We start from the raw sequence: 27,041 nt of genomic DNA, 5'->3' as shown, positions 1-27,041 counted from the left end.
CCCTCTTCTTCAATCCCTTTTCTTAGATCCTGGTTCTCCCCCGGGGGTGGAGGAACCATTCTAAAGAGGTGGGACTTTGGTCCTAGTTGCTTGTTTGCTTGTCTGGTTTTTTTTGTTCGTTTGTTTACTTTTTTGCTGCAATGGTCAACAAGATGTCTGATGCAAGTTTTGTTCTGAGAGTGGTTTGGGAATGTGGACACTTGACCACTTGGACTGGGCCTTGAGATCTCTCTCGCCAGATTACTTTAGATAGGCACCAGTTCTAATCACTAAACGTGGAACATTATGGTAAGCTGTTATTGCAAAGAATTCTATGGCCCTTTTAACCCCTCTACGCCTTGTATAATTATTGGGAAAGCAAAGAATTTACATGGTTAGAACTGGCGCAAAACCTGACTGAAGAGCTGCATCTCTAAACCAGTTTTTTTGACAGCCCAGCAGAACAGTGCCAATACATTGCACAGACAACTGGAAGAGGAGGAAGGTTTTGGAACAGACTCCCGTTTACAGGTCCTTGGCTGGAAGAGGCTGGATAAAATACTGCATTGTAAGCAATATAACAAACTGTACTTCTTGCAGGCAGTGGTGCCTCTGGCACTCATTATTTTTGACCACATCCATTTATTGGCTGATGAACACAAATGGATTGATTGCATCCTCTCTGAAAGTCTAACCTGGCATTGCAGTTTTTGCCAGGCATTATGGGGAAAAGAATAACAAATTGGGTGGGTCTTCTCTATTGGGAATTAGACAGGAGTAATTTGGGGTTTAGAGGGATATCCCTTTGAGATGAATTTGATTTTAAGAGATAAATTTCTTTTTAAAAGGCTTCTTTTTCCCTCTTTCATTTTATAATTGGTTATCAAAGGGAAAACTGTCTATAGTTGTCAGCCATTTTTCTGTGGTCATAAACTATCTTCAGATACTATCCTCTATGCAGTTTTTGCCATCTGCTCTGCTAGTGACCATTACCACCCCCATTACTAAAAAACACACACATAACATTCCATTACATACCCCAAAACAAGTGCAAGACTAGCAGACCCTGCACTACTCTTGCTTGTTGTTTTGGGTCCAGTTTTCTTTATTTCGTTTGTGTTGGTGCTGGGAGGGTGAAGTTGGGTTTGGAATTTGGCAGAACTGCATTTTCTTCTCACATCCCAAGTTGCCATAGTCCAGTCTCATCCATCTCACAGCTACCCCAACTGGTGAGGAGAGGTAAGCTGTTGCACTCAGGAAGGGACTCTTCCCATGGCTTTGTAGAGCAGCTAAAGCTTACTCCATTCTATTTCTGCATTAATGGGCCATTGGCAATTGCACAGTTTAGGCTTTTCTGTTCTTCCCTGGACAGCTGCCTTTGCAATCCAACTGGCTTCAAGTGGCCCCCCTCCCTCCTTGAGGTGATCTTTGTGCCTGTATTTCTGCTTGACACTTGTATATTGTTGACAGTTTTGTTTAAAAAAAAAAATTGAAAAACTACCTCTCTGTTCCATTTTCTGGTTGTATTGGAACTGTTTAAACTGTAATTTATTGTTTAATAGCCTCCAAAATAGTGAAATCATTGAATGCTTAATGGGGGGGGGGGCAGTTGGCTTTTGCAGTAACCTGTAACCACCGGTTATTTTTATATTCTGTGGCGCTAAGTGCCAAAGGTGCATCATAAATACTGGTCATGCTCAGTTACCAGCTGTGCACAGAAGAGGGATGGGTGGGTGGGTGGGAGCGTGGGTGGCGTTAACATTGGATCTGAGTTCACAGAAGGCTGCTTTCCTTAGTATCTACAGTCCTTACCATCTTAAAAACCCCTCCTAGAAAAAAGAAACAAAAGTTTTTATTTTTAATATAAGCCAGCAGCAATTACAGTTTGTTCTGTTGCTTACAGTTACCCGTAGGATTAAGACTATTGTTGTTACAAATGAAAAACTCAATAGCCAATGGTGACTAGTGCAAAATAGACTAGGGTACTTTCCCACTAACTTTTATTTTTTTAATATTTGTGTAATTTTATAAGGTACTCCTCTTGCTCATAGGAAGTTCCCTTTTGACTGGAATAGTCCAAATATATAAAGTTTCAATTTTTATTGTAGAGCCTTAAAAATGGGGCCTTTCTGTGGAACAGTGATAAGACAGGTACTTCTGTACTAAGGTTAATTTTTTAACATGGCCCTTCTCTCCCATTTCCTTCAAAAGTGTCATGAAGAAATATCACACTCCCACTCCCTATGTGAATACCACGTGGGTAATAGTACCTATTCTTGAAACTTGATGTCCGTAGTTAGAGGTATGATCTGTTTTCTTTTCATAGTTGGAAAATTGAAAATATAAGACTTCAGTTTCTTTGAAGAGAAAATGTTGTGCAAGAAATCTGGCTGCCATTATCATCATTCTGAAAAACTACTTTACATTGGTTTTTAGCAAGTATAATGGCTGGCTAACATGCCCTGATCCTATAAGTCATGGAGAACTCGTTAACTTATCCTGAATAATTTCAAAATGTGTTGAAACAGTTTTCATTACTTGAGCCGTAAGGAACATTTTAGCTTCTAAGGTAAATTCCTGATACTGTGGCACGTGACCTACTGCAATTTCTTGAAAACTTTTTATATTCAGTAGTGACAGCTGAGGAAATAATTCTGGTAAGTTAAATTCTGAGTACAGGGACTTGTTTCTTAGTTCATCTTCAGTCTTCTTCACCTGTAGTAACGCGCTAACGGAAGGAAGGCTCTATAGGAAATTAAACAACTGAAAGAAGATACATATTTTAGCTCCTTAAATGTTTTAAATAAAACCCTTGTGTGGTTTGCATTGAAAATGGCTTACTAAATATTTTCTTTTAACTGTTAAATTGAGTGGTTAACATTTCAGTAGTTAACTTGTAGGTAGCCAGTAGGTGACTCTACATGCCTGAATATTTTCTCTTTTCTTTTTAGTAAAATCACATCGAAAGTCTGATTTTGCTCTGATGAATTATTTGATCCTAGAGACTTTGTATTTAAAATTTTATGGGTGAAAAAGCTTTTTCTTCCATTCTAAGTTAGGGAAAGTAAGAGTCGGAATATGTTTTATCCTCTTTCAAATGCTCTGTGGTTTACCTAAGAAGTTACGTTTTCTTTTGTTTTTGTTCTCAATATCAGATAGCAGTAGGTACAAGTATGCAGTCTTGTGCTGTTGTGTCTACATAGTAATTGAGAGATTTGACTTCTTTTACTCTTTTTTTTCTTCTTGAGCTTATAAGAGTACCACTTTAACTAGTTGTGTTAAAGGATGGTGTTCTTTACCTCTGCTTTGATATGCCTGGTATTAAATTTTACTAGTTCCATCGAATTTAAATATATATAATTATTTATATATTTCCTTATATATTATAAATATATATTTATTTATATGTTTATATATTTATAATATATGTGATAAATTTTAATCTTTAACTCCAAGAAACGAAGATAGTGTAATTTCCATGTCATATGTGAGATACCCTGTTTAACAAGTAAATTTGAAATCTGTCCTATTAGATTCTTTATTTTCTGCTGGACATTATAATTACCTCCTGGCTATTTCTTGTAATGGGAAAGCATTTCTCATTCCGTCCAGTATTATCAGTAGCATAAGCATAGTTGGCTTTTCATATGTTTGTCTTAATATAACCACTTAGTGTTTCAAACTTTCTTTTGTTTTATTTTGGGGTTTAAAAAAATTCCTATCAGAGAAGCACTCTTACGTGCATAACAGCTCAGCTGTTTCTCTCCCAGCTGATGAATGGCAAACTATTTCTGATCGAGGTGTTAGCCTGTTGAATCTTCTCAGTACCTGTCTGTCACTGTCCTGCAGCAAAGCGTTGACTGTTTGTGTTTTTTCCTTCCTGTGGGTTTTATTTCTTTCGGCATACTGTGTGGAATTTTGGTTTCGTTGTGGCGTTTCTGACTCTCTGTGCCTCTCCTTTTGTGTTTGTTCTCCCTCCTTTCCTCAGTTTGCAGCGGGGCCTCGACCTGCCCATCATCAGGTACTGTACCCTTGGCCCTTCACTATTACCCTGGACTAACAGGTGGGGGCGTTGGTAGTTTCTGACTCTTAGAATGCTGCCATTCCATGGACCCACTCAGCTGCTCTTCAAGAGTAGCTTTAGGACTTCCCTGGTGGCCCGTTGGCTGAGCCTCTGCAATTCCCATGCAGAGGATACAGGCTCCATCCCCGACCGGAGGACTAAGACCCTACATACCTTGTGGCAGGGCCCCACCCCCAAAAAAGAGTAGTTTTGGTCTCATTTAATACAGTTCTCCTTATTCTTCACTGATTTCACAGCGTTTTGTTATTAGCAGACCCATTTTCTTCTTTTTACAACACAGTTTAAAAATAAAGTTTCTTAAAAAAAAAATTAAAAAAAAATAAAAATAAAGAGTTTCTTAAGCTCTTACAGATTTTGTGGATATCTGCAGTAAGTTTAAATTTAACTGAATGGAATAGGCAACATTCTAAGAGTTTTCTGTTAACTAACTTTCTGATGTAACTTGTATTGATGTGTATATAATAGTATTAGTATTTCTAAAACCACTTAATCTCAGTTACTAACATAGACCTAATAAATGGATTAACAATAATATACATTCATTTGCTGCATAGTTATCTTTATTTTTAGCATATATAGAAAATTGATACCTTATTTAATTTTAATATTTTTAGCCTATTCTTTTAAATGAAGTTCTTATGTAAATTAAAGTTTCAAAAATGTGTGTGCAGACACTAGTTTATTTAGTAGGAATATACTAGAGGGAGTGGTTTGAGAGAAAGAAAAAGAGTTGCAGTGTTTTTCTCTCAAGTATTCTGAAACATTTTCTCATTCTATGGTAGAAAGAGCCTAGGATCTTCTAAATTCTGAATCTGACAGATCTGGCTTTATACTACCAGCTCTACTGTGTAACAAACTGAGTTAAGCAGTTCTTTTTCTTAGCCTCAGTTTCCCTGTGTGTAAAGTGGGGATAAATACCCTTTACATTAGAGATAATATATGTAAGTCATCTCACATAAAATAAGCAGCCAGTAAGTGTTAGCTATTTTTAATATTGTCATGCAACTTAGTATGGTTTGATAAAATGAGAGATATATTACCAGTGTCTACCTATGGTATCATATTGGATGTTGCTTAATTGAAACCTTTAATTGTCTAGCAGTGATTTAATAAAAGGCTCTACTCTCAAAATACGGTTTTCCAATCTAAATGATGTAAAAACCAAACAAATTCTGAGGTGTTAAAAAAGATATTTTGCAGGAGAACTCAGAGGTGGTTGTATGAAATGGATGGCAGTTCTTTGGATTTCATAAAGAAATAAAACTCTGGATAGTTTTTGCTTGATAGAGATCGCGTTGTTGCAGTGCTTTAAGAGCTTGGAATTCGATGTCGGCTGGACCTGCGTTTATAGCTCGGTGGTCTTGGGTAGACTGCTTACTGCTTACTGCTCTCAGTCTCATCTGCAAAGTGGGGATGGTATCAGTACCCTCTTTGGACTAATGAGAAGATATGTGAGATAATACAAATAACATGATTAGTGGAGTGTTTGGCATGTACTACGAATCTGGTGGATAAGATTACTAATAATGAAAAAAGATAACCTCTTATGTTAAAAAGATTGATTATACATTTTTTTCAAAATAGCAAATCTACTCTAGAGTCTTAGAGTCAAGGTTTACATTTTAATCAGGGATAATGCCAGAGATTACTGACAGAGAGAAAGCTGAAAGATTTCTGTTGAAGAAGCAGAGTAAAAAAACTAGTGACTCTGTGGGAGAAGGTGAGGGTGGGATGTTTCAAAAGAACAGCATATATATTATCTATGGTGAAACAGATCACCAGCCCAGGTGGGATGCATGAGACAAGTGCTCGGGCCTGGTGCACTGGGAAGACCCAGAGGAGTCGGGTGGAGAGGGAGGTGGGAGGGGGGATCGGGATGGGGAATACGTGTAAATCTATGGCTGATTCATATCAATGTATGACAAAACCCACTGAAATGTTGTGAAGTAATTAGCCTCCAACTAAAAAAAAAAAAAAACAAACTAGTGACTCAGCAAAAAAGTTTCTGAGCTCCTTGGTACAAGGCTAAGTGTTTCTATTACTTGAGTTCAGTTGCAATGGTCCTCAAATAGGGATGTTTAAGCCTTTATATATTGTCAGCTTTGGGAAGATCTAGTTTTTAAAAACTTTCTTCTGAGTCTAAAGGCTTGTGATGCATTTTATCTTTTTCTAAAATTTTAACAACCAAGCAAAACTTTGAAGAAATCTTTCCAAGAAAAGGTGAATTTCTATCCTGAAATCATTTTTCATGTGTAATGTATCTCAGAAAATGCATTGTCAGATTCGTCCTTTATTTATCTGTAGGATGATGGTTGTGAAATTCCAGCATATTTTAGCCGTTAAAAGGTAGAACTATATATGTGTGTATATTTATTATTTATCCATTAGCAAGAAACCCACACTGGTTCTTGAAGATGGGTTATTGAGATACAGCATAAACCCAGAGCATTGCTTTTGGATCCGAAAACTTCAGGTAGCTAGCTGCTTTTACTCTGATATTCTTCCTTTTTTAAACACAAATTACATTTTTTTCCCTTGTGCCTCACAGAATTAAGTAAGGAAGTACACAGCGTTGGCTCAGGCTACTGCAGTAGCTACTTTGGAGAAGTGGGGGAGGGGAGAGAGCGGTTGGAGTGGGACTGCTGAGCATCAGGTAGCTTGAACCAGTGTTGTGGGATGCCTTCGAGGACCTTGTTAGGAAGAGTTTGCATCTTGTATTCATGGATGGAGAGGCCAGTTTGGCTTGTTTTCCTATGGAATTAGTATTGGCATTTTGGATGGAGTAAGCAGTTATGAGAAACTGCTCTCTATATTGCAGTTCCTTTAGCAACCTTTGGGTTAATGCATGCCAGTGGAATTCCTGCAGTGACAGTTTAAGAAACAAAATGAAACAAACACCTCCATACGTTTCCAGATAGCCTCTGTGGAAGTGGTACTCTTTCTCATTTAAGAATGACTGGCTGAAGTCTTTATTTAAGACATCTCCTCAGACCTAAACCCTGAGAGTTTCATGAAGAAGGAGATGCTCATGATATGAAGCAAGACATAGAGAGGCTTGCATAATGAAAGCAGTACTGTTGAAAACAAATGTTGACTGGCATACAGAAAAGACATTTTTTTACAGAAAAGATTTATGTCCTGGGATATTTTTGGTTTGTTGTGATTAAGACTCAAAGTTGAATGAAGGGCCCCATCTTTTTTTTTTGTTCTTCCCATCTATGGCTGTTTGCTTTGGCCAGAAAGAATTGAATCAAGGGTCAGAGTCCGTTTTGACTAGTTAGGATTAGTGAATAGACGGCTCGCTTCTCCTCTATTACGTCATTCACCAGTGGCTGCCTTTCCCATCATGTGTCCTGTCAGTGTTTTGATCTCATGTTTTTTTTTACAAAATAATTTGATGCTGGATGATGTTTTGATGTTTCTAAAGTCCTGTAGTACATATATAACTTCTCATAGATGTTTAGTAACAATTGTTTCCATAAACTGTGCACTAGAAAGATGAGCAAGGTGAGAATTGTGAGTTAATTTTTACTTGCAGCAAAATCAGTAGTATAGTCCTGGAGACAGCATCGCAGGTAGCTCTGAGAAACTGCTGCAAAGAGGCAGCAGGGAGGATCAGTGTATAGTGATTTTTGGTGAAGGGGGAGGACATTCAATCAAGCACACGTTTTTTTGGAGAAGGTTGTTGCTAGTCTCATGAAGGTTACTGCTAGTCACGAGGAGCAGACGTCACCACAAATAATTTTAGTGCTTTTCTAGTTGTGAGGAGATGTAAGTTGCTCTTCTGAAACTATCTTCCTAAGGCCTGTTCTGCCAGTTTTTCCCAGAGCACAGAGGGCCTCATTCTTGATCTCCACCCTGAACTCCTTTCAGGGCGTGTTGAAGGTCAGTGGCTGCAGCAGTCTGTGATTTAATCCTTATGGAGGCAGATGGCAAGTGCCAATTTTTAGTTGGCAAAACGTTGCAAAGAAAAAAAGAATAGTTATTTAGATGAGTTATTTGAAGGTAATTCCTTATGAAAACACTGTCATCCAGTTGAGTAATCTGGAACCTGTGTATTTTTTTTTCTTCTTTGTGAGATGGAGTTATCAGAATTGAAATGGAACCACAGCATTTTGGGTGGTAGACAGTTTTAGTTCAGAGAACCAGGACACTGGGTAGGATGTGTCTGTTTCTTGGCACTGCTTTCATTTAACAGATCTTTCTGTGATCTTAAGAGCCCAGCCAGGGCTCTGTTTGAGTCTTAAGTCAGGGATCCCGTGTTCTGAGTAAGGCTGTGCCAGCCACATCATCTTCCTGGTACAGTTCATTTTTGGCTTTTGCAGGGAGTCTTTGGCTTAGTAATGATGTTCTTATTCTTTTTGCACATTATAACCTGAAGAGAGCTTTACCTTAGAATAATAGTAAAAGAAGTAGTCCTAACTTATTTTATATGCAAAACACTCTTGGCTTTAGAAATATGTCAACTATGTTTATTCCAATGTTTGAAAATCCTGAGGTACCTAGAAACTGAAAGAACAGAACGTACACCCAGAACTAAAACAAGTGACTTGGTATAATGTAGATCTGGTCTTTGAAGATTGTGTAGTTGTGGTTTAAAGTTACTGATGTTCCTGTTCTTATTTTACCTTTGAATTTCACAAGAAATATCAAGTGTTGGTTTTATACCATGGCTGAATAGTCTTTGCATTTTGTTCATGCAAAAACATTTTGCAGTATGTTGATAAATGATTTTAGTTCACATAATGTTCAAAGAAATTGGATTTAGCATTAATAAATAATAAGCTTCATAAAACTTAACAGTGTTTGGCATCAAGGAATTGTTACCTGGTAGCAGGCATTGAAACTATGCATGTTTTCCAATTGTAATTTGGTTCTTTTTGCAAAAAGATTTTTAAAAAAGGAAGAAACAGCTAGCTTGTATTCCATCCTCTCCATTATGACCTCTAAAGGTTTCTGTACTCAAAGTTGTGATGTTAAATTTGACGTCCTGGTCCCTAGTACAGAAATACTTGTATTGCTCTAGGCAGTTTCTTAGATTTGGAAAATAAAATAAATGAAGGTGTTGAATTTGCCTCTAGGACCAGACCTGGCATATCAGAGTTTAATGGATAGGAAATCTGACTAAGCATCTCTGCAGTCTTATTACCAGAACTCTTATATTTTTCAGAGCTTAATGTAGGCCAATGATGGGCAGTTTTATCTGGTACCTAACTCACAAGGAGTTATAGGATGGCAGCAGAGGCAGTGACAAAAATATAGGTTGGGAGTTGCCATAACTGGGATTCAGTCTAACCTTTACTGTAAACTAACCTTTGACCTCAGCTTGATCTGTGAAATGGGTAAACTGTGCTCACGCATGAAGTAATACTGAAGTATTACAATAAGAGCATGTATTTCCTAAGGGTATTGTGATAATTAAAAGTACCTGCCTGGCACAGTGCCTGACACATACTAGGCCCGTGATAAGTGTCAGGTTCCTGTAGCAGTGAGATACCTTTGCCTTTCACCGAGCTATTTTTACCTGTGAGTGAAGTGTTCTACAAGGATGCTTCTGTTTTCCAGGCTGTGCATTGTGATCTGACAGAACACTTGCTTGTTCCTGACAGAATCCTTAGGGACTTCTTTCCTCCATCTGACATAACCCTCTGAGGGAGCTCTGTCTAACAGAGCTCTCTGTGGTGAGGCGCGTCTTCTGTGTCTGTGCTGTTCACTATGGCAGGTGCTAGTCATGTGTAGCGGTTGAGTGCTTGAATTATGCATTGTGGCTGAAGAACTGCATTTTTAATTAAATTTTAATTTAAGTAACCAAGTATGATTAGTGGCTGCCTATTGAACAGCTCAGCTATAGGGCTTAATTCCTTAGGTCTAATCTCCTAATTCTTAGTGAAATCTAAATTATCTGATAATATAGGCTATGTGCAGGAAAACACAAAGAATTTTAAATGAATAACCTTCATTATAAATTGTTGTAAGTCAGCAGAACATCTGATTCGTACTTGAGGGATATCCCATTATGTGGACTCTTTACCACTTGTCTTTTTCTAGCTCAGAAAACCGTAACACTATTATTTTTCCTTGCGTGCTATTTTTTTTTAAAAGATATTAACCTAACAAATTCTTAATTGAGAATCTTACTATTTATCCCTCCAGTAGGTTGAACTATCAACACATATGCAAAAAACTAGGGATTTCAGAAGCATAGTTTTGATATGTTTTTATTGCTTTGCAAATTAATAAGTACTCAGTGGTTTTAGACCTAGGAAGAACTAATGTGACTGAATAAGTTTTTTATAGTTGCTGAAAATGAATAGGTGTTTTTCAATTTCTGATTGTTATATAGTTTTTGGGGTTTTTTTTAAGAGATGTATTTGTCTTTTGATGATGTTAGAGAACAAATTCATAAGAAGTGTTATATTCTAATTGACAGCACCTTGGGAATTCCCTGGAGGTCCAGTGGTTGGTTTCATTGCGGGGGCCTGGATTCAGTCCTTGGTCAAGGAACTAAAATCCTGCAAGCTCTACAGCACACACACACCCCGCCCCCAACACACACACACACCCAAAAAAGAGAAATGGACATCATCTTCAAAAAGCAATGTGACCAATGTTGTTGGCCAGGAAACTATGGTAAAGGTATAAATACTGTGTCTTTAGAAAGATTTTCCAAGAGGTAACATTTTCCTTTCTGCTTCTAGAGTGTTTCTGTGAATGTCAGCAATCTTGAGTCCCCTATAAATTCAGCCTCTGTTTTAAATGTATTCTAGCCCTTTGGAGCTATTGGAGAAGGAAATGGCAACCCACTCCAGTGTTCCTGCTTGGAGAATCCCAGGGATGGGGGAGCCTTGTGGGCTGACGTCTGTGGAGTCGCACATAGTTGGACACGACTGAAGTGACTTAGCACCAGCAGCCCTTTGGAGCTACCCAAAGTATCACCTCAAATGGGGCTGTCCTCTTCCTCTGCCATTTTCCTGGCATACTAGTGGGCCATACTAGTGAAAGACAGAAGACTAAATGGATTGAAATTGAGCTCGGAGATGATACTTATGTTGTACAAGGTCCTTCTCTCCTTGCCTATGTCATTTCAGCATTTTTATCAGTGACTTGGATTAATGCCTTGCCTGCCGAATTGGCTGATGGTGATGTAGTTTTGACATTGCATGACGTATTTCAAATACAGAAGATTCTATATAATCTGAAATGACAGGTTGAAATTAGCCAGATAAATTTTCAAAGGAATTAAACAGTCAATTCCTATATGAGATTCAAATCACAACTATAAGAGTACACAGAGAAGTGAAGAGCATGACTTATTGCCAGGTTATGTATAAAGAAGACTAAAGAGTTTAAGATGATTTTAACTCAGTACTAATTGGTAGTAAAATGTTTTGACAAAGGAGCTGCTGTGATCCTTGTTCCTTAATGGAAGCATAATTGGCCAGAATAAAAGAGAGATATTGTTCCTTTATTCTGCAGCAGATATTTATTGAGTGAGGGCCTGGCACATTCTGGGCAGACCTGGATATTTATATTTGGCTCTCTACTTTGAGAACTTTGAGCAGTGGGAGAAAAAGTTTAGGGAATTTAAAAATCTTAGTTGGAAGGGCAAGGAGTGCAGAATGGTGATTGGCCTGGAACATAAAATAGTGATGTTGCCAGCGATGGCAGGTTGTCACTTACAGAGAGGAAGGATTTGACTTCAGTGTGAGTTTTGGGAGGGTAGATGTCAGACCAGAGGATAGGTGTCACAGAAACTTTGGAGCCAGTAGAAGGAAGAACTTTTGTGGTGTCAGAACTCCCATTTAACAACACAGTGGAACTGTGTTGAGTTGCTAAAGTCTGATAACCCCAAAGGCATGTCATTTAAAGATCCAAACTTTAGGTATATGGTTAGATTAAATGGCCCGTACTGTGCTTCCAAAAACAGGACGTGTTGCTTCTTTTAATGATTCTTCAGCACTCAGTGGAGAAGAAAAAGTATTCAGAAGCATTGCAAGCAGTTTGGGAAAGCCTGTTCACATCCACACTTTTCAGTAACCTATGGTTTGCTGCCATGCCTGCCCACCATTAAATCTGATGCTGTATTTACAGTTCAATAGTTAGGAGGGAAGAGAATCCATGTCTTTTTATTTCTTTGCTTGTCCAGCCATTATACCTTTTCTAGTCCTGGAGATAACCACCTGTGTGTGTGTGTGTGTGTGTGTGTGTGTGTGTGTGTGTGTGTGTGAGAGAGAGAGAGAGAGAGACAGACAGACAGACAGACCGAGAGATGTCGTGTTTTTTTTTTTAAAGGAAGAAACAAGTTCCAAATAGCCTGTCATAGTGAAAATCTTAGTGCAGTAAAGTTGAGTAAGTGTAGGCCTGTTAAATGTACCAGGGATAAAAAAAAATGTATGAACAATTTTCAGTAACTCTGAAGGAAATAGAGAATTAAGAGTCTTGTAGGAAGAATAAATTTGTTTTCCTGAGTGATATACATGAGTTTTCATGAAGTGATTGATGGGGTGTTTTTCTTACCAGTAATCAATTATGATTGATGTGCTACCCATTAGTGTAGTTTGATACATGTCCTGGCACATGCCTTCAGCTTTTGAAAAGAATTCTTCTGACTGACATATCACATGTTTGAAATTACAAAGGATATTCTGTTTCATGAGAGGTAGAGTGTGTAACAGTTACAAGTACAGGCTCAGAATCTGAATATGTTTAAATTATACATGGGAGACCTTAATGATGTTACTAATCTCCCCATCCCCCTCAATTTCCTCATATATCTATCTAATACTGGTGTTAATAATAGTATCTGCCTTAGAGATTTGTAGTGAGGATTAACTTAATATATATGTAGTGTTGAGAGTGGTACCTGGTAACTGAAAGTGTTATATGAATCTTTATTGTTGTTATTTAGTGTGCACGTTTAATACATTTTTTAGTTTCAAAGCTGAAGTCTTAGTTTATTTTAAAAAAATATATTGTATGTCCACGTAACCACAAATTTAGTGTTTTACTGGCTCCAGGTATATGTTATTAAGAGTATCATTAGAAACATTTGTTTGTTTCTTTTTCAAAACAGCTAAAGCAAACAGTCTTATCCTGTTCAGAAATCTGCTTGAGTAAAATGTAATCTCAATTATTCTAGACAGGATGGTTAAAAATTCCAGCAGAACAGTTAGAAGATAGTGTTGAGAAAAGTGGTTATGGGAAAACTGAACCCATATCTATTTTTCTTGTTCTGCATAAGTTAATGGAATAGTTTCCTTTTTCTCTCTAGCCCCCTCACCTCCCCTTAACACCATGTGTCTTCAAAGGCAATAAGTACTTTGACAAAATTAGTTGATAATAACCACCGTGGATCATCACGTGTGTCCGTTTAATCCTCTGCTCGTCTTGGCTGCCCTCTAGAGTTCATGAAAGGGAATCTTACAGAATTAATCGTATCCAGTGTGCCTGACATCTAGGAGTGCTCGATAAATTGAGCCAAATGAATGACCCTGCTCTCCTTGAGTCTTGTAAGAGCTTTGTGGCTCCTGATATGTATACTGCGTTCCAGGAAACACTCAAGTTCACATATGTTGATGAAAAATAGATTCTGTCTGCTGTGTAATTAAGAGAAGTGAAGTCTAGCATGGAAAGTTTACTAGTCCAGTGTTCCTGGTTGCAACTGACAGAAACTCTTGTGTCTGTCACCAAAACTGTGTCAGTAGAGATAATTTGAAGACTATTGTCTCTGTAACCCAGCCCAGGCTCCTCCTGTATTATCACCCTTGCCTCTCGGATTTCCTTCTCATCTTCACCAGCTGCCCTCTGGTTTTCCCCGTTCGCTTCACTCTCCTGCTCTGCGTCCCTGTCTGTTGCTTTTCTGTGCCTTGTTCTTTTTAGGGTTTTCTTTGCCCTGGGGTATGAGGGCTGAATGGGGTCGAGCCTTGGGCACTGGACCCCAGGTCTTCCAATTCAACACAAGATGAAAAGTCACTTCCTAACACCTGTGGGTAGCTTGGTACTCAAGAGTAGGACATGATAAAACCTGAGAGGGCCACAAGGTCCAACTTGCCTTTATTGGGACCAGTGGCAGCGCTCACACCTGGAATCCTAAGACAGCCGGGGAGGCTTTGGAGCTGGACAGCCTTTTTAGACTACTGCTGTATTTCCCCTTTTCAACCTGTAGGTGGCCTCTTACCTAGTTAATGGAAAAGAGCAAGTTTCTGTCATTGTTACTGGCAAGTCTGGTAAAAGTTGACAAGTTCAGGTGTTTCTTAGGACTTTCGAAAACTTGAAAGTAACCAAATGGCACTCCTACTGTTAATGCTTATCTCCACTCAAGATGAAAAGTAGGTCTTAGCTTAAATAACTAATGCTGAATCATATCGTGGGGGCCCATGAGAGCCAGGAATAAGCCTCAGTAGTTCAGCTGTGCTTGTCCACTGAGCAGACATTTCCTTCCAACCTATTAAGACTTGTGGCTATACTGTTAGAATATTTTTGCCTCCGGATTTATTTACTTTGATTAAATGTCATTCGATTCTTTAGTTCCATGTGCCCTTGAATTCTTAAGTGGAGAACTGTCATTCTGATTTTCTAATCTTCTTTCTTCTCCTGTTATTACTGAATAGAAAGGTATTTTTGTTGAGCTGCATGCTATGTCCTGCCCCTTCCTACTGATCTATAAGCTTTTCCATTGGCTTTCTTTCTGTTTCCTGCTGCTTTCTTGCTTCATAATTGAAGGGAGGATTCAGACCCATACAGGTAACAAACTACTGGTTCTGCATGGCCTCCTTATTTCTCTATTTCCTTATTGTTGTTATAAGAGTGAGATTTGATTGTTTGCTGATGAATACGTGCGTTCACAGTGGGAATTTCCTATTGGTATATTGTTTCAAGGCTTTTAAGCCCGCAGTGAGAACCATAAATAACCACAAGTACTGATTGCCATTTGAAAGTTCCTTCCAGACCATTCTTAAGCCTGTCTAGATTTTCTACTTTTATCGCAAGCTATTTGAGAAGCAAAACTGGGTTCATTTCCGTATGAGATTGCCACTGTTTTCGAAATGAAGGCTTTTCCTATTCTGTGTCAATTAGCATGTGACACCCTCACAGATAATGTTAATTTAATTTGACCTCAATAAACTGAGATGAAGATTTTAATGTCCAGACAGATTTGTGTTGTTGCTGTTATTCTAAATGCTTTATAAATGACTTGACTGGTATCTTTTTAGGGGACTACTTTAGCTTTTAGAAAGTTGATAATGAGCCATCAACTCTTCATGAAAGCAGGAATGCTTTTAAGTAATACAGCAGAACAACTTTTAGAGAGATACCAACTACCCCTTTTGTTATATTTTACCACATGTTTTAACATTAATCATTTATGGTATAGAACTTTTAAATTAGTTGAGACCTCATTTTAAAAGTGAAACTGCCCTGCTGTTTTTAAATGAGTGACAGCATTGATCAAAACTTGAATTAGTGTGGCTGGGCCTCATGTAGAATGTTTTTTATTGTGTGTGAAATGTTATATTGTATTTCTAATTCAAGTTATTAAGATTTTTGTTAGTGGAAAAAAAGGAGAAAGCTCACAATAGTAAAATTTATACACTGCCTTTTGTAAAAATAAATAAATGTTTTTTTCCTCCCCTCCTCAGTTTTTCCAGAGGCCTCAAATACAGCCTCCCAGAGCCACCATCCCGAACAGCAGTCCTTCCATCCGCCCTGGTGCACAGACGCCCACGGCAGTGTATCAGGCCAACCAGCACATCATGATGGTTAACCATCTGCCCATGCCCTACCCCGTGCCCCAGGGGCCGCAGTACTGTATACCGCAGGTGAGCATCTCTCAGCCGGGGCCCAGCAGGGGCAGCGTGGGGATTAGCTCAGATTCTCCCCAAGGGCAGCAGGGAGGATGGCTGATGGCGTCGGCTTTTAGTGATGCGGGAACTTTTGTGTTGGATATAAGTCTAAGCCATTTGTCATTTTTCATACCATCATGAGGTATTTTTTTCATCTCTTGAAATTTTCTAAGATGATGGAGAAATTGTTTTATATCCTATCTTTCCCCTAGCCCCTTCCCCACAGTCAGTTGCTCTAAAGTAGACTCAGTAACTAGCTGTTCCAGAGATGTTGTTCAGTGTCATTGAAAGCTGTCAGCCTGAAATAATTTTTCAGTGAGCTGATATCTGCCTGTGCTCTCATTTGCTATGACTGTACCTGAGGCACACCTTTTTCTTCATCCTCATTGCATCTTTATTTAAATTGAAGTATAGTTGATTTACAGTACTGTGTTAGTTTCAGATGTATAGCAAGTGATTCAGTTATACCTATGTATATTCATTTTTTTAGTTCCTTTCCATTATAGGTTATTAGGTGCCGAATTTAGTTCCTTGTGCTATACAGTAAATCCTTCTTGTTTATCTACTCATTGCATCTTAATGGCCAGCAAGCATTTTGAGTGTGTTTAACAAAGTGACTTCACCTCCTTTAAATGATGCTCTCTCTCTCTCTCTCTCTCACACACACACACACACACCCCTTTATTTTCCATAGTAAAAGCTACTTTCATGTTACTTACTCGTGTCTGTAATTCCTCTCTTCTAGTACCGTCACAGCGGCCCTCCATATGTTGGGCCCCCACAGCAGTACCCGGTTCAGCCACCAGGACCAGGTCCTTTTTATCCTGGGCCAGGACCTGGGGACTTCCCCAGTGCTTATGGTAAGTGTGAAAATTTGAGCAATTTCTGCTAGTTTGTTGTGCTTATTCCATTTTGTTGTGTGGCAGGACAGTTTAGATAGTGAGATTTGATGGTGTGAAAGTGAAAAAGTGTTAGTGCACAATTGTGTCCAACTCTCTGCGACCCCATGGACTGTCTGCCGCCAGACTCCCTGTCCATGGGATTCTCCAGGCCAGGATACTGGAGTGGGTTGCCATTCCCTTCTCCAGGGGATCTTCCCCACCCAGGGATTGAACCCAGGTCTCCTGCATTGCAGACATTCTTTACCATCTATACCACAGGGAAGGATTTTTAAATAAAATGTTGCAAACAGTTCTGACCTGAAAGCTTTTTTTAAAGAGAGTGGCTTCTAAGGAAGGAGTATTAGAGAAATGTATTTAGTTAATGACACCTTCTGAAGGAGCTGCTGCTGCTGCTAAGTCACTTCAGTCGTGTCCGACTCTGTGCGACCCCATAGACGGCAGCCCACCAGGCTCCCCCGTCCCTGGGATTCTTCAGGCAAGAACACTGGAGTGGGTTGCCATTTCCTTCTCCATTGTGTGAAAGTGAAAAGTGAAAGTGAAGTCGCTCAGTCATGTCTGACTCTTAGCGACCCCCCATGGACTGCAGCCCACCAGGCTCCGCCATCCTTGGGATTTTCCAGGCAAGAGTACTGGAGTGGGGTGCCATTGCCTTCTCCGTCTGAAGGAGCTAGTAATCCTAAAAGAGCCCGTGTCTCAATCTGATGTCTCCTACCAGCTCATCATTACCTAGATTTTTACTGTCTTTTTGCTAAATGCATAAGTATACCTTATCTCCTTTTCATGATTACTTTTTTCCTAAGCATTTACCATTATTTACCAAAGCATTTGCTAATGTTTTCCCACTGGAATGTGATACTCATGAAGGCAGGGAATTTTATTTGTTTTGTTTACCGCTATATCCCTAGTACCTCAAGGACAGTGACTGGTAGGCATTTAGAGAATATACATGGGATGACTGAATTTAACTCAGAATACCTGTGATTCCTTTTCTGCAGAATTTTGGTAATATCTGTGTCATGGGGAGGTTTTGAGAATTAGTTAAATGAAAATGCCTTGAAAAACTACAAGTACTTTTAATGTACAGAAGCAAGCACCATGCTTATACTTGGTGTGTGAACCAATACTAAACCAAGGAGTAGTAAACATTACATATTTTATTTGGTAAGCATCTAAAATCAGTGACTACCAGAAAAATGAAACTTTAAGAATCAGTAAACATCAGTCTTCTCCGTTACAGTAAGGAAGGAAATATCAAAATTTTAACTTGTTCTTTTAAGATGGTTATCTACCATAGAAAAATATGTACCCACTAACTGGGATTAGTTCCTCAGTTAAAAAGTTTTATAGAATAATCTATGGGTATTAGAATAACCCAAGGAGATTTCCCCTAGGTTTTCAGGTGAAATAGGCAAAGCAACCAAGTGTTTACCTAGCTTTACTTCTTTTAGAAAAGGAGAACCTTCCTATTACTTTCAAACTGCTGTTTCAAAATGGTATACTTTATAACTTCATTATATGTCTCAGATATATGTGCTTATTTAACACGGCTTTATTAAGTGGTATTTTCACTAAGAAATACTTGATGTTTTCAGAATAATGAACATATTCACATATACATTTTAAAGGAAAATTATATGTGTACATTACTCAGCTTTGACATAGAATATTGCTAGCACTGTTGAGGTACTTGTGCACCCCTTGAACTTAAATTTTAAGACAGTTTCACACAAGTCTAGTGTCTTTGTAGTTGTACACTTTGTACTTGCTCTGAAAATTATTTTGAAGTGTAAAATTGGCTGTTATCTTGAATTTATTGAAGAGAAAAACTTCAAGATGAGATTATCTCTCACAGTAGACATGCTAAAATTAATAGTATTTCTTAACTTCATGTTGCAAAAGTAATGCAGTTATATCTTTGAATTTATAGAATCATTTTGAAAAGTATCTCACTGAACTTTAGTCTGCTGTTTATTTACTGATCACATAAATGACTTTCTGATTCACCAAATATCATCATCATTATAAGTCTGTGCCAGGCCTCTTTCTTGCTCTTAATACTACTGCTGCAGTACGTATGGAAACAATACAGACGAGTTTAACAGTAGCAAACTATTTTGGTGATGTGCGTATACAGCATTAGAACATTTTGGTTTTATTTATTCCTATTATATATAAACCATATTTATTTTTTAAAAAATGCAATATATTGAGGTGTAATTATAGTTCAGATATTGTTAATGTCTGTTCCTTTCGATAGATAATCTCTTTTCCCAGGAAATTCTTACTTAGATCTAATAAGACATTGAGTAGGTAGTTTATCACCTAGATTAAAACACTGTTTCCCTAGTTTCCTTAAGATTAGAAAGATGATTTAAAAGTTTTTCATTATGAAAGTAACCAATGATGAAAAATACAAGTAATATCGGACATAAAAAGTTGAAGTAGTCAGTTTCTCTCCCTCCCTACTCCCTAAGGAAATAATGATTTAACAGACTGATATGTATTTTTTCATTTGTTTTAAATAATTTTAGTGCAAGTGGACATAGACTATTTTTAATGTTCTAAAACTTTCTGATTTTTCCCCGCATCTCACAGTGTATTCGTGGACATCTCTTCATTTCATCACCTTTAGAATTTCAAGCTACATTTATTCTGTTTTAAGAATAAATCATAATTAATCTTCTCTCCGATAGAACTTTAGGTTCTTTTTTTGTCACTTGGGCAGACGTTTTCATTTTAAAACCTGTCAGTAGTTAATATGCTTTTATCAGAACCAAAAGTTGTAATCTAATGGTTCCCATCAATTATTGGTCTTTCTGCTATACCGCTTTATGTCTGCTGTCATGGTCTTATGGTCTTGAAGCCATAAGCATTCCCTTCTATTTCCTCTTTTTAGAATCTCCCCTTTTCTCATCTTTCCACTCTTGTTTCTTAATTCGTCTCTGATTCTGGTGCCTCCCTTTTTCATTGGGTAAATGTGGGTGTAGGGACAGGATCCTAGTTCTGTGTTCCAAAGCCAAGCGTCCTCTCTTCTAGTGCAGAGGACCTTCTTTTATCTGAACTGGCTAGGAATGAATCTAAGACTTGTTCACTCTTGCCCTTCTGCTGGAGTTTGTGAGTTGAGTGGACCATGCCCACTCTGGGGTGGACGCACCCCAGAGTTCTTAGTTCTTCATCCATAACGTTGGGGTTCACTCCATCATACTAACAGTTTACCCCCTGTTTGGTTTAAACCTTGAATAGTGATTCTCAAAAATATTAGCTACATTGAATTTCAGTAACTAAGATCATAGAGTTTTGTATAATTTTTGCAGTGTTTCTACAGTGTTGAGGGAAAAGTAACTAATGAGTAGTATTTGCTCAGTGTCACTTTTCAATTTTTCTCTTGTCAGTGTTTTTTAAATACTCTGATAACTGTTATGTCAGAAAAATACCTCATGGAGACAAATTATTTCCAGGCCAACCCTAGCTGGTGATTGCCCAAAGTGAAAAATACACTTTCGGGAGCAAAAGGATGTGGTTAATGGTGGGAGTGATGTTGAGAAAGAAAAAAAGGGTTGAGAATTTGCAGTGGTAGATGGCCCCATTCTCTCTTTAAACTGATATGCTCTCCTTCCTTCTCACTCTGTCATGTTATTTCCTTTTCCTTCTGTCATCTTTCTACTCTTTTCCTGAGTCTCTGTGGGGTCATGGGCACCTGGTTCAGTTCTTAAGAGCTGAGGGAGTCATTGTTCCGCATGGTGTGTGTAGTTGGGTGACCTTTGGCATCAAATTCAGTTTGATTGTGCTTTTGCAAAGCAGCAATGCTGTGTTCAGTGATGCGGTTATATACCACATTATTATTATGATGGGTACAGTACGGGATACATTGATTTTATGTGCTAACCTGTGTATTTAACCACTATATTTTCTTTGTTTCTATGGACAATTGAAGATTTTTGAAAGGTTTTGGAAGACCTGCAATATGTAAGACATTTGGGCTAGGTATTTTCTGGAATGTAGATGTTGAGGTATTATTCCCCCTGCCTTTCAGAGTTTCTTTGTGTGGTGTTTACTTCCCTGGTGGCTCAGACGGTAAAGCGTCTGCCTACAATGCAGGAGACCTGGGTTCAATCCCTGGGTCAGGAAGATCTCCTGGAGAAGGAAATGGCAACCCACTCTAGTATTCTTGCCTGGAAAATCCCATAGACGGAGGAGCCTGGTGGGCTACAGTCCATGGGGTCGCAAAGAGTCGGATACGACTGAGCGACTTCACTTTCACTTTATGCTTGGGGTTTTGCCAATGAGAACAAGTCTGATTTTTTCCCCAGCCCTTTCAGTATCCTGGGCAAGTGAAATAAATAGAAAGTAAAATAAAGGAAGAAACATACATGACTATTACATTTAAAATTTTGCCAAAAAGCCTTTTAAATAAAAGTGCTGTTTATCGTATCATTTCATATAGGAAGCCTGCTTTAATAACAAAGGAATAGGACTGAAATAATTTTAAGACAGGAACAGTCCTTTCCAATTGTGTCCAGGTTGGCAAGCCTATAATTATATGTGTGTGTATTTTGTGGTTATTATTTTATAACTTTTGTATAGACCGGAGTTTGGAGAACCACTGATAGAATAAGAGTCAGCAAGCTTTTTCTCTAAAGGGCTGTCTATAGTAAATAGGTTAGGCTTTGCAGATCTGTTGCAACCGTTCAACTCTTCCAGAGTAGTGGGAAACCAGTCATAGAGAGTAAAGTGTTGTCTGTAATCTTTCCATAATACTCTATTTACAAAATAAATGGTATTAAGCTGGATTTGGGCCTGCTGATCCAGACAAATTATCTCCTTCCATGAATAAGAGGTCCAGAAACATTAAGTAATTTGCCTGATATGTGCGTGCAAAAGTGATTTACATTTTTAATGGAATAGATAAATGTTTTTTAAACGACTGTGTAAGAAGTTGGATTAGGTTATGACAGAAGACTGGCTCTGCTGGGGCCTACAGTTGACTGGCTGGTCACTAGCCCAGTGCTTAGCTGCCGCCGCATTGAGGCCGTCCTGCTCTCTCAGGTGTACTCAGCGGCTGTTCATTGTGCACATATTGTGCATCAGCCTCTGCCCAGTCGTGTTGACTCAAAAGCATTTCATTAGAAGAGTCTGATTTTTTTAAGGGCTGTTTCACCTTTTAGATCTTATTTCACTTAGATTAAAAAATATGGCAAGGTGAGCAAATTGTGTTGCTTGGGTAGCAGCATTTGACACCAATTTTAGGGTGGTGTTTTCTGAGTTTGGGAGCTAGTGACATAATGTGGTAGCGTAGAATCGCTTATTTGAGTTCTACTTTGATAGTTCTTTGCTCAGTACTAGAGGATGGCTAAAGTGTTTTTTGTCTTTTAACCTATTCAGAGGACTTCCCTGGTGGCTCAAGACTGTCAAGAATCTGCCTACAATACAGGAGACCCAGGTTCAGTCCCTGGGTTGGGAAGATCTCCTGGAGAAGGAAATGGCAATCCACTCTAGTCTTCTTGCCTTGAGAATTCCATGGACAGAGGAGCCTGATGGGTTGCAGTCCATGGGGTTGCAGAGTCGGGCATGACTGAGCAACTGACACATCCATACACACAACCTGTTCAAATCCTAGTCGTGCTATTTAGATCAGCCCTGTTTAGTTCTTTTCCAAATCTGATTCTCAAAACTGGATTGATACTTGCAGAATTCTGATACTGAAAATCATAGTGCCTCCAAGAATTTTCCACTTGAAGATTATTATGATAATGTTGGGACGGTGATGTCATTGATAATGACAGTGATAATAGAGCTACATTATTTGACTTTTTACTAAAGTGCCAAGGATTTTTACAGTATTAACTACCTTAGTACACATTTGTCCTTCTTGTTACTTTGGCTGCTATCCGTCTCTCCCACTAAAGGCCAGCCGTCCCTTACGCACCCATCGTTCATGAATGTACTCACTTAAGGCTCTTTACTCTGCAGTTCTCCTCTGTCTTTCCTGTTAATAATGTCATTTTCTTCTCCCTCTGCTGGATTAGTTCCATCAGCATATAGGTATACTGTTTCACTCCCATCTTTTCTTAAAAAAAGATTAGTTTTACTTCATATTTTTGTCCACCCATAGCCCATTTTTCTACTTCCTTTTAAAGCTTTTAAGAAAAACAGCTGTCTATACTGTCTTCATTTTCTTTCATCTCATTCATTACCAAACCCACCCTAATGAGGATGCACACTTCACCCCAGTCTAAACAGCTTTTGTCAAGGTCACCAGTGAATTTCATTATGCTAAACCTTACCTGACATCCCAGTACCATTTGACATAGTTCAGCACTCTGCCCATTCTTAGACGGTTTTGTTCACTTCAGCCGCTGCCTTGGTTTTCTGTTTCATTTCCTTTGCTGGGTTTTCTTTATATCTTTGGCCTCTAATCAACATAAAGTGGTGGTTCAGTGGTGAGGACTCTGTCCTTTCACTGCCATGGGCCCAGGTTCAATCCCTGATCAGGGAACTAAGATCCCACAAGGCATGTAACACAGCCAAAAAAAGAAAAAGGCACTACTTTAAAAAATAAATAACATAGAGTGCTTCAAAGTTTAGTCCTTGGGCCTCTTTTCTGTTTGTACTCATTTCCTGGGTTACCCAGTGTCATGGTTTAAATATTGTCCATATAGTCTAGTTCCAAAATGGACACCTAAAGCAGGCGTTGGTGGTATAGTGGTGAGCATAGCTGTCTTCCAAAATGGATACCTATTCTCTGGCTCCATCCAGACTTGAGCCTCTTTTTGTATATTTGATATCTTGGTTTGAAAGTCTGATAAGAATCTAAAAACTTTTCATGTCCAGAATTGAACTCTTGGTTTTTCTGCCCTAAAGTCTTACTTTTCCTCATCCCAGTAAATAAATCACACAATAAATAGAACCTCATTCTTCCATTTGCTCAAACAAAAGACCTTGAGGATTTTCCTTGACAGTTCTTTCTCTCATACTCACATCCCATCCATTAGCAAGTCTGTAGGCTCTGTCTTCAAAAATATCCAGTATCTGACCCCTTCTTACCACCTCTACTATAAGTACGCTGGTTTAGTAGTAGTCAAAGTTTTGAAAGCTAAAAAGGATTCATTGAGGTGGGTGGTTGGAAGAAGTTAATTTCAGGCAGAAGGCCAGTGTACTCGTGAAAGTGAAGTCGCTCAGTTGTGTCCGACTCTTTGCGATCCCATAGACTATAGCCTACCAGACTTCTCCATCCACGGGATTTTCCAGGCAAGAATATTGGAGTGGGTTGCCATTTCCTTCTCCAGGGAATCTTCCCGACCTAGTGATCAAACCCAGGTCTCCTTCCTGCATTACAGTCAGATGCTTTACCCGCTCTGAGCCACAATGTTGAGGAGATTGATGTACTCAAGGGATAGGAGTAGGTTGTCCCTGGAGCAAAGGTTGGAGTTTGAGAATGGTAGAAACTGTAGTTAGAAAGGTGGAACCTGGATGCTTAGTGAAAGTGAAAGTTGCTCAGTTGTGTCAGACTGTCTGTGACCCCGTGGACTGTAGAGTCCATGGAATTCTCCAGGCCAGAACACTGGCGTGGGTAGCCTTTCTCTTCTCCAGGGAATCTTCCCAGCCCAGGGATTGAACCCAGGTCTCCCGCATTGCAGGTGGATTCTTTACCAGCTGAGCTCTAAGGGAAGCCCTGGATACTGAAGTATCTGGACTTTGTCTTTAGGCTGCTTTTTATCTGCCTTCTATAGCCCCAACAGTAGGGCATTCTTCAAGCCTTTATGGTGGCTCCCTGTGGCAGTGGTTCTCCGCAAGTAGAGAGAAGAATTAGATCTCCCCAGCATACAAAATGGTGAGATGTATTATCCAGCCCCTGACAAAACCCACATGCAGAACATATTCACACAAACCTTTGTTTGAAAATCACATTTGGAGGCAGTGAGCTCCCAGAGTGGATTTTTTTTTTAAGCAGTAACTCTGGTGTCAGTTTGCAGGAGTTGGTTATTTAATTGCTTTTTTCTAGTGGATGCTGAAAAAAAGACATATGATTATGACTGTTTGGGAATCATTCTTTAACCACTTCAGTAGCTGGAAGGGGTGAGCTAGTGGAAAGAGATAAGTGAGAAGGTTGCTTGTTTTTTTTTACATTTTTAAAACTAATTGTCTAGATTCACAGTGTCATTACCAGTCTTATAGTGGTTGACAAAGTAACTGAATGCTTTCTTTCATTGTTTTCTAATTCTTTAGGAACGCCTTTTTACCCAAGTCAGCCAGTGTACCAGTCAGCACCTATCATAGTGCCTACGCAGCAGCAGCCCCCTCCAGCCAAGAGAGAGAAAAAAACAGTAAGAAATGTTTATTAGTTTTTCTCATTTTAAAATTGAATGTCCATTTTCTATCAAGTAAGTTTACCTACAGCTGTAATAATTACTCATCTCAGTTCACAAATGAGGGCTAAGTTTTGTTCCTCCCTTATATCCTCACCACTACACCTGGAGGATTTGTATGAGCCTGTAACGAGATGTTGCAGGTACCCTTTGCTTAATAGCAGTTTTCAACATGCGCTAAGCTAGCTATGCTAACTGCCATCCAGCTCTAGAACTGGGAAAGTTTAGCCTTCTAAGGTCTTACTAAGTGAGAGGAATTTGAGCTGAGTTTTCACATCCATGTTGTCTTTTAACCTTAGTCCTAATCAGCTATGTATTCAAATATGAATCGACAGCGGAGAAATAGCACAAGAGAAAATAGAGTACTGAGGACAGTGAGGAGAATCTTTGTGATGGAGCGGATTCAAGAACCAGAAAGCAGAATTTAGAAAATGTGTTGTAATTGTTTTTAATAAGTTTAACAGAAGCTTTGCCTCTGTTCATTCAGTCAGGCCCAGGGGAATTAGGGTACAGTAATATGAACTATGCACTGCAGAATATTTTATAGAAAAGTGGCTTGCAATCTTTTAAAACATCAGAACACAAAAAAATGAGTGCTACTTATAAGAGTCTCATATTCACACAGATAAAATAGATGTGAGTGACATCTTAAAATTACTCATTTAATAAAAACTAATTAGCTTCAGAATTTTTTTTTAATCAGAGACAAATTGTTTGTGCACATGTCGTAATAAACGACATGCATCTTGACACTACAGGTGAAAAATTATGCTTTGGAAATGTTGAAACAGCATGGTAAATGTTGGACTTGAACATTCTTAGAACACAGAAGAGTTAATTTTAGAAAACAATGAAAACAGAAGACAGTGTTAATATATGTTACTGAAGAAGAAGGGAGAACAAATAGATTGAAAAATAATACGTAAAACTATAATAGAAACAAGATTCTATAACTGATAGTAGAAATCTTAAACTTCTTCCCTAGAAAGCTTCCAGGTTCAGGTGGTTTTTTTAGTGAGTTCTTTGAAATTTTGAAGAAGCCTTGGATAGCTTGCTAAGCTCTGGGTTTATTGACAAGCAGAGGAGGGTTTTATGTCTCAGCATTGTCCCAGAACAAAAGGCCTAGACCCAGGTCTTCTATCTTCATATAGTACCTTCTCCACTGTTGTCTATAAACATAGGCCCTCAAAAAATTACAGGAATACCATCCACATTGTTCTGTATCTTGTATCTTTTCATTTACCAATACATCTTGACAGTCACTTTATATTCGTATGTGTAGAGCAGTCTCATTTTTTTCTACTGCTGTTTGTTATTTAATTGTAAGGATGAAATATAAAGTTTTAACTACCATGTTTTTGATCAGCCTTTAAGATTTTTCTGTGTTTTTGCTGGAAAAAAAACAGCATTGCATTGAGCATCTTTACATACATATATAAGGTTATCTGCAACATAAACCTCTGTTTCTTTGCCCTAGGATATGAATATTTTTCACTTCGCTAGAGAACCATTTAGGCCTTTAAAACTTTAGAGAGTAACTTCCATATTTTACAACTATTTGTTGAACTTTGTCTTACGTTAAGCATTATAAATAAAATCAGTTTGGCATTGCTTAAAAGATAAATGTTAATAGTTTGTCTTTTGACCTAGAAATTCATCCAACTAGGTTTCATGCTAGCTTGTTGTGCTACTTTAGTTCAAGTCACCGCGAATGGCCTAGATTCCTTTGAATGACACCCTGTGGTTCTGTGATTGAAATCAAGTCAGATGTGGTGATTATCAGCTTTGATGTTTGACAGGTTTCCCAGTTTGCAGCTTTATACATCATATTCCTATAAATCTACTGTGTAGACACCCATCTGTAAAT

General features: G+C 38.5%; 1 protein-coding gene across 32 annotated transcripts in view; it reads left to right on the top strand.

The window, feature by feature from the left end:
* Positions 1 to 27,041, top strand: part of EIF4G3 (eukaryotic translation initiation factor 4 gamma 3) — a 343,267-nt gene that overhangs the window by 178,763 nt on the left and 137,463 nt on the right. For 12 of the 32 annotated variants that reach the window (XM_043444850.1, XM_043444845.1, XM_043444842.1 and 9 more), the window contains 4 exons: positions 434 to 547; positions 15,703 to 15,882; positions 16,652 to 16,766; positions 25,035 to 25,132. In XM_043444850.1, the coding sequence (XP_043300785.1) occupies positions 434 to 547; positions 15,703 to 15,882; positions 16,652 to 16,766; positions 25,035 to 25,132 (507 nt within the window). Of the gene's footprint in view, positions 1 to 433; positions 548 to 3,967; positions 4,001 to 14,785; positions 14,807 to 15,702; positions 15,883 to 16,651; positions 16,767 to 25,034; positions 25,133 to 27,041 lie in introns of all 32 variants that reach the window. The other 20 variants (XM_043444851.1, XM_043444849.1, XM_043444844.1 and 17 more) reach the window with 5 other exon arrangements.

The sequence above is a fragment of the Cervus canadensis genome, chromosome 24 (genome assembly GCF_019320065.1).
Source record: "Cervus canadensis isolate Bull #8, Minnesota chromosome 24, ASM1932006v1, whole genome shotgun sequence".
In the NCBI taxonomy this organism is placed as follows: Eukaryota; Metazoa; Chordata; class Mammalia; order Artiodactyla; family Cervidae; genus Cervus; species Cervus canadensis.
This window is presented reverse-complemented; position numbering and strand designations above follow the sequence as displayed.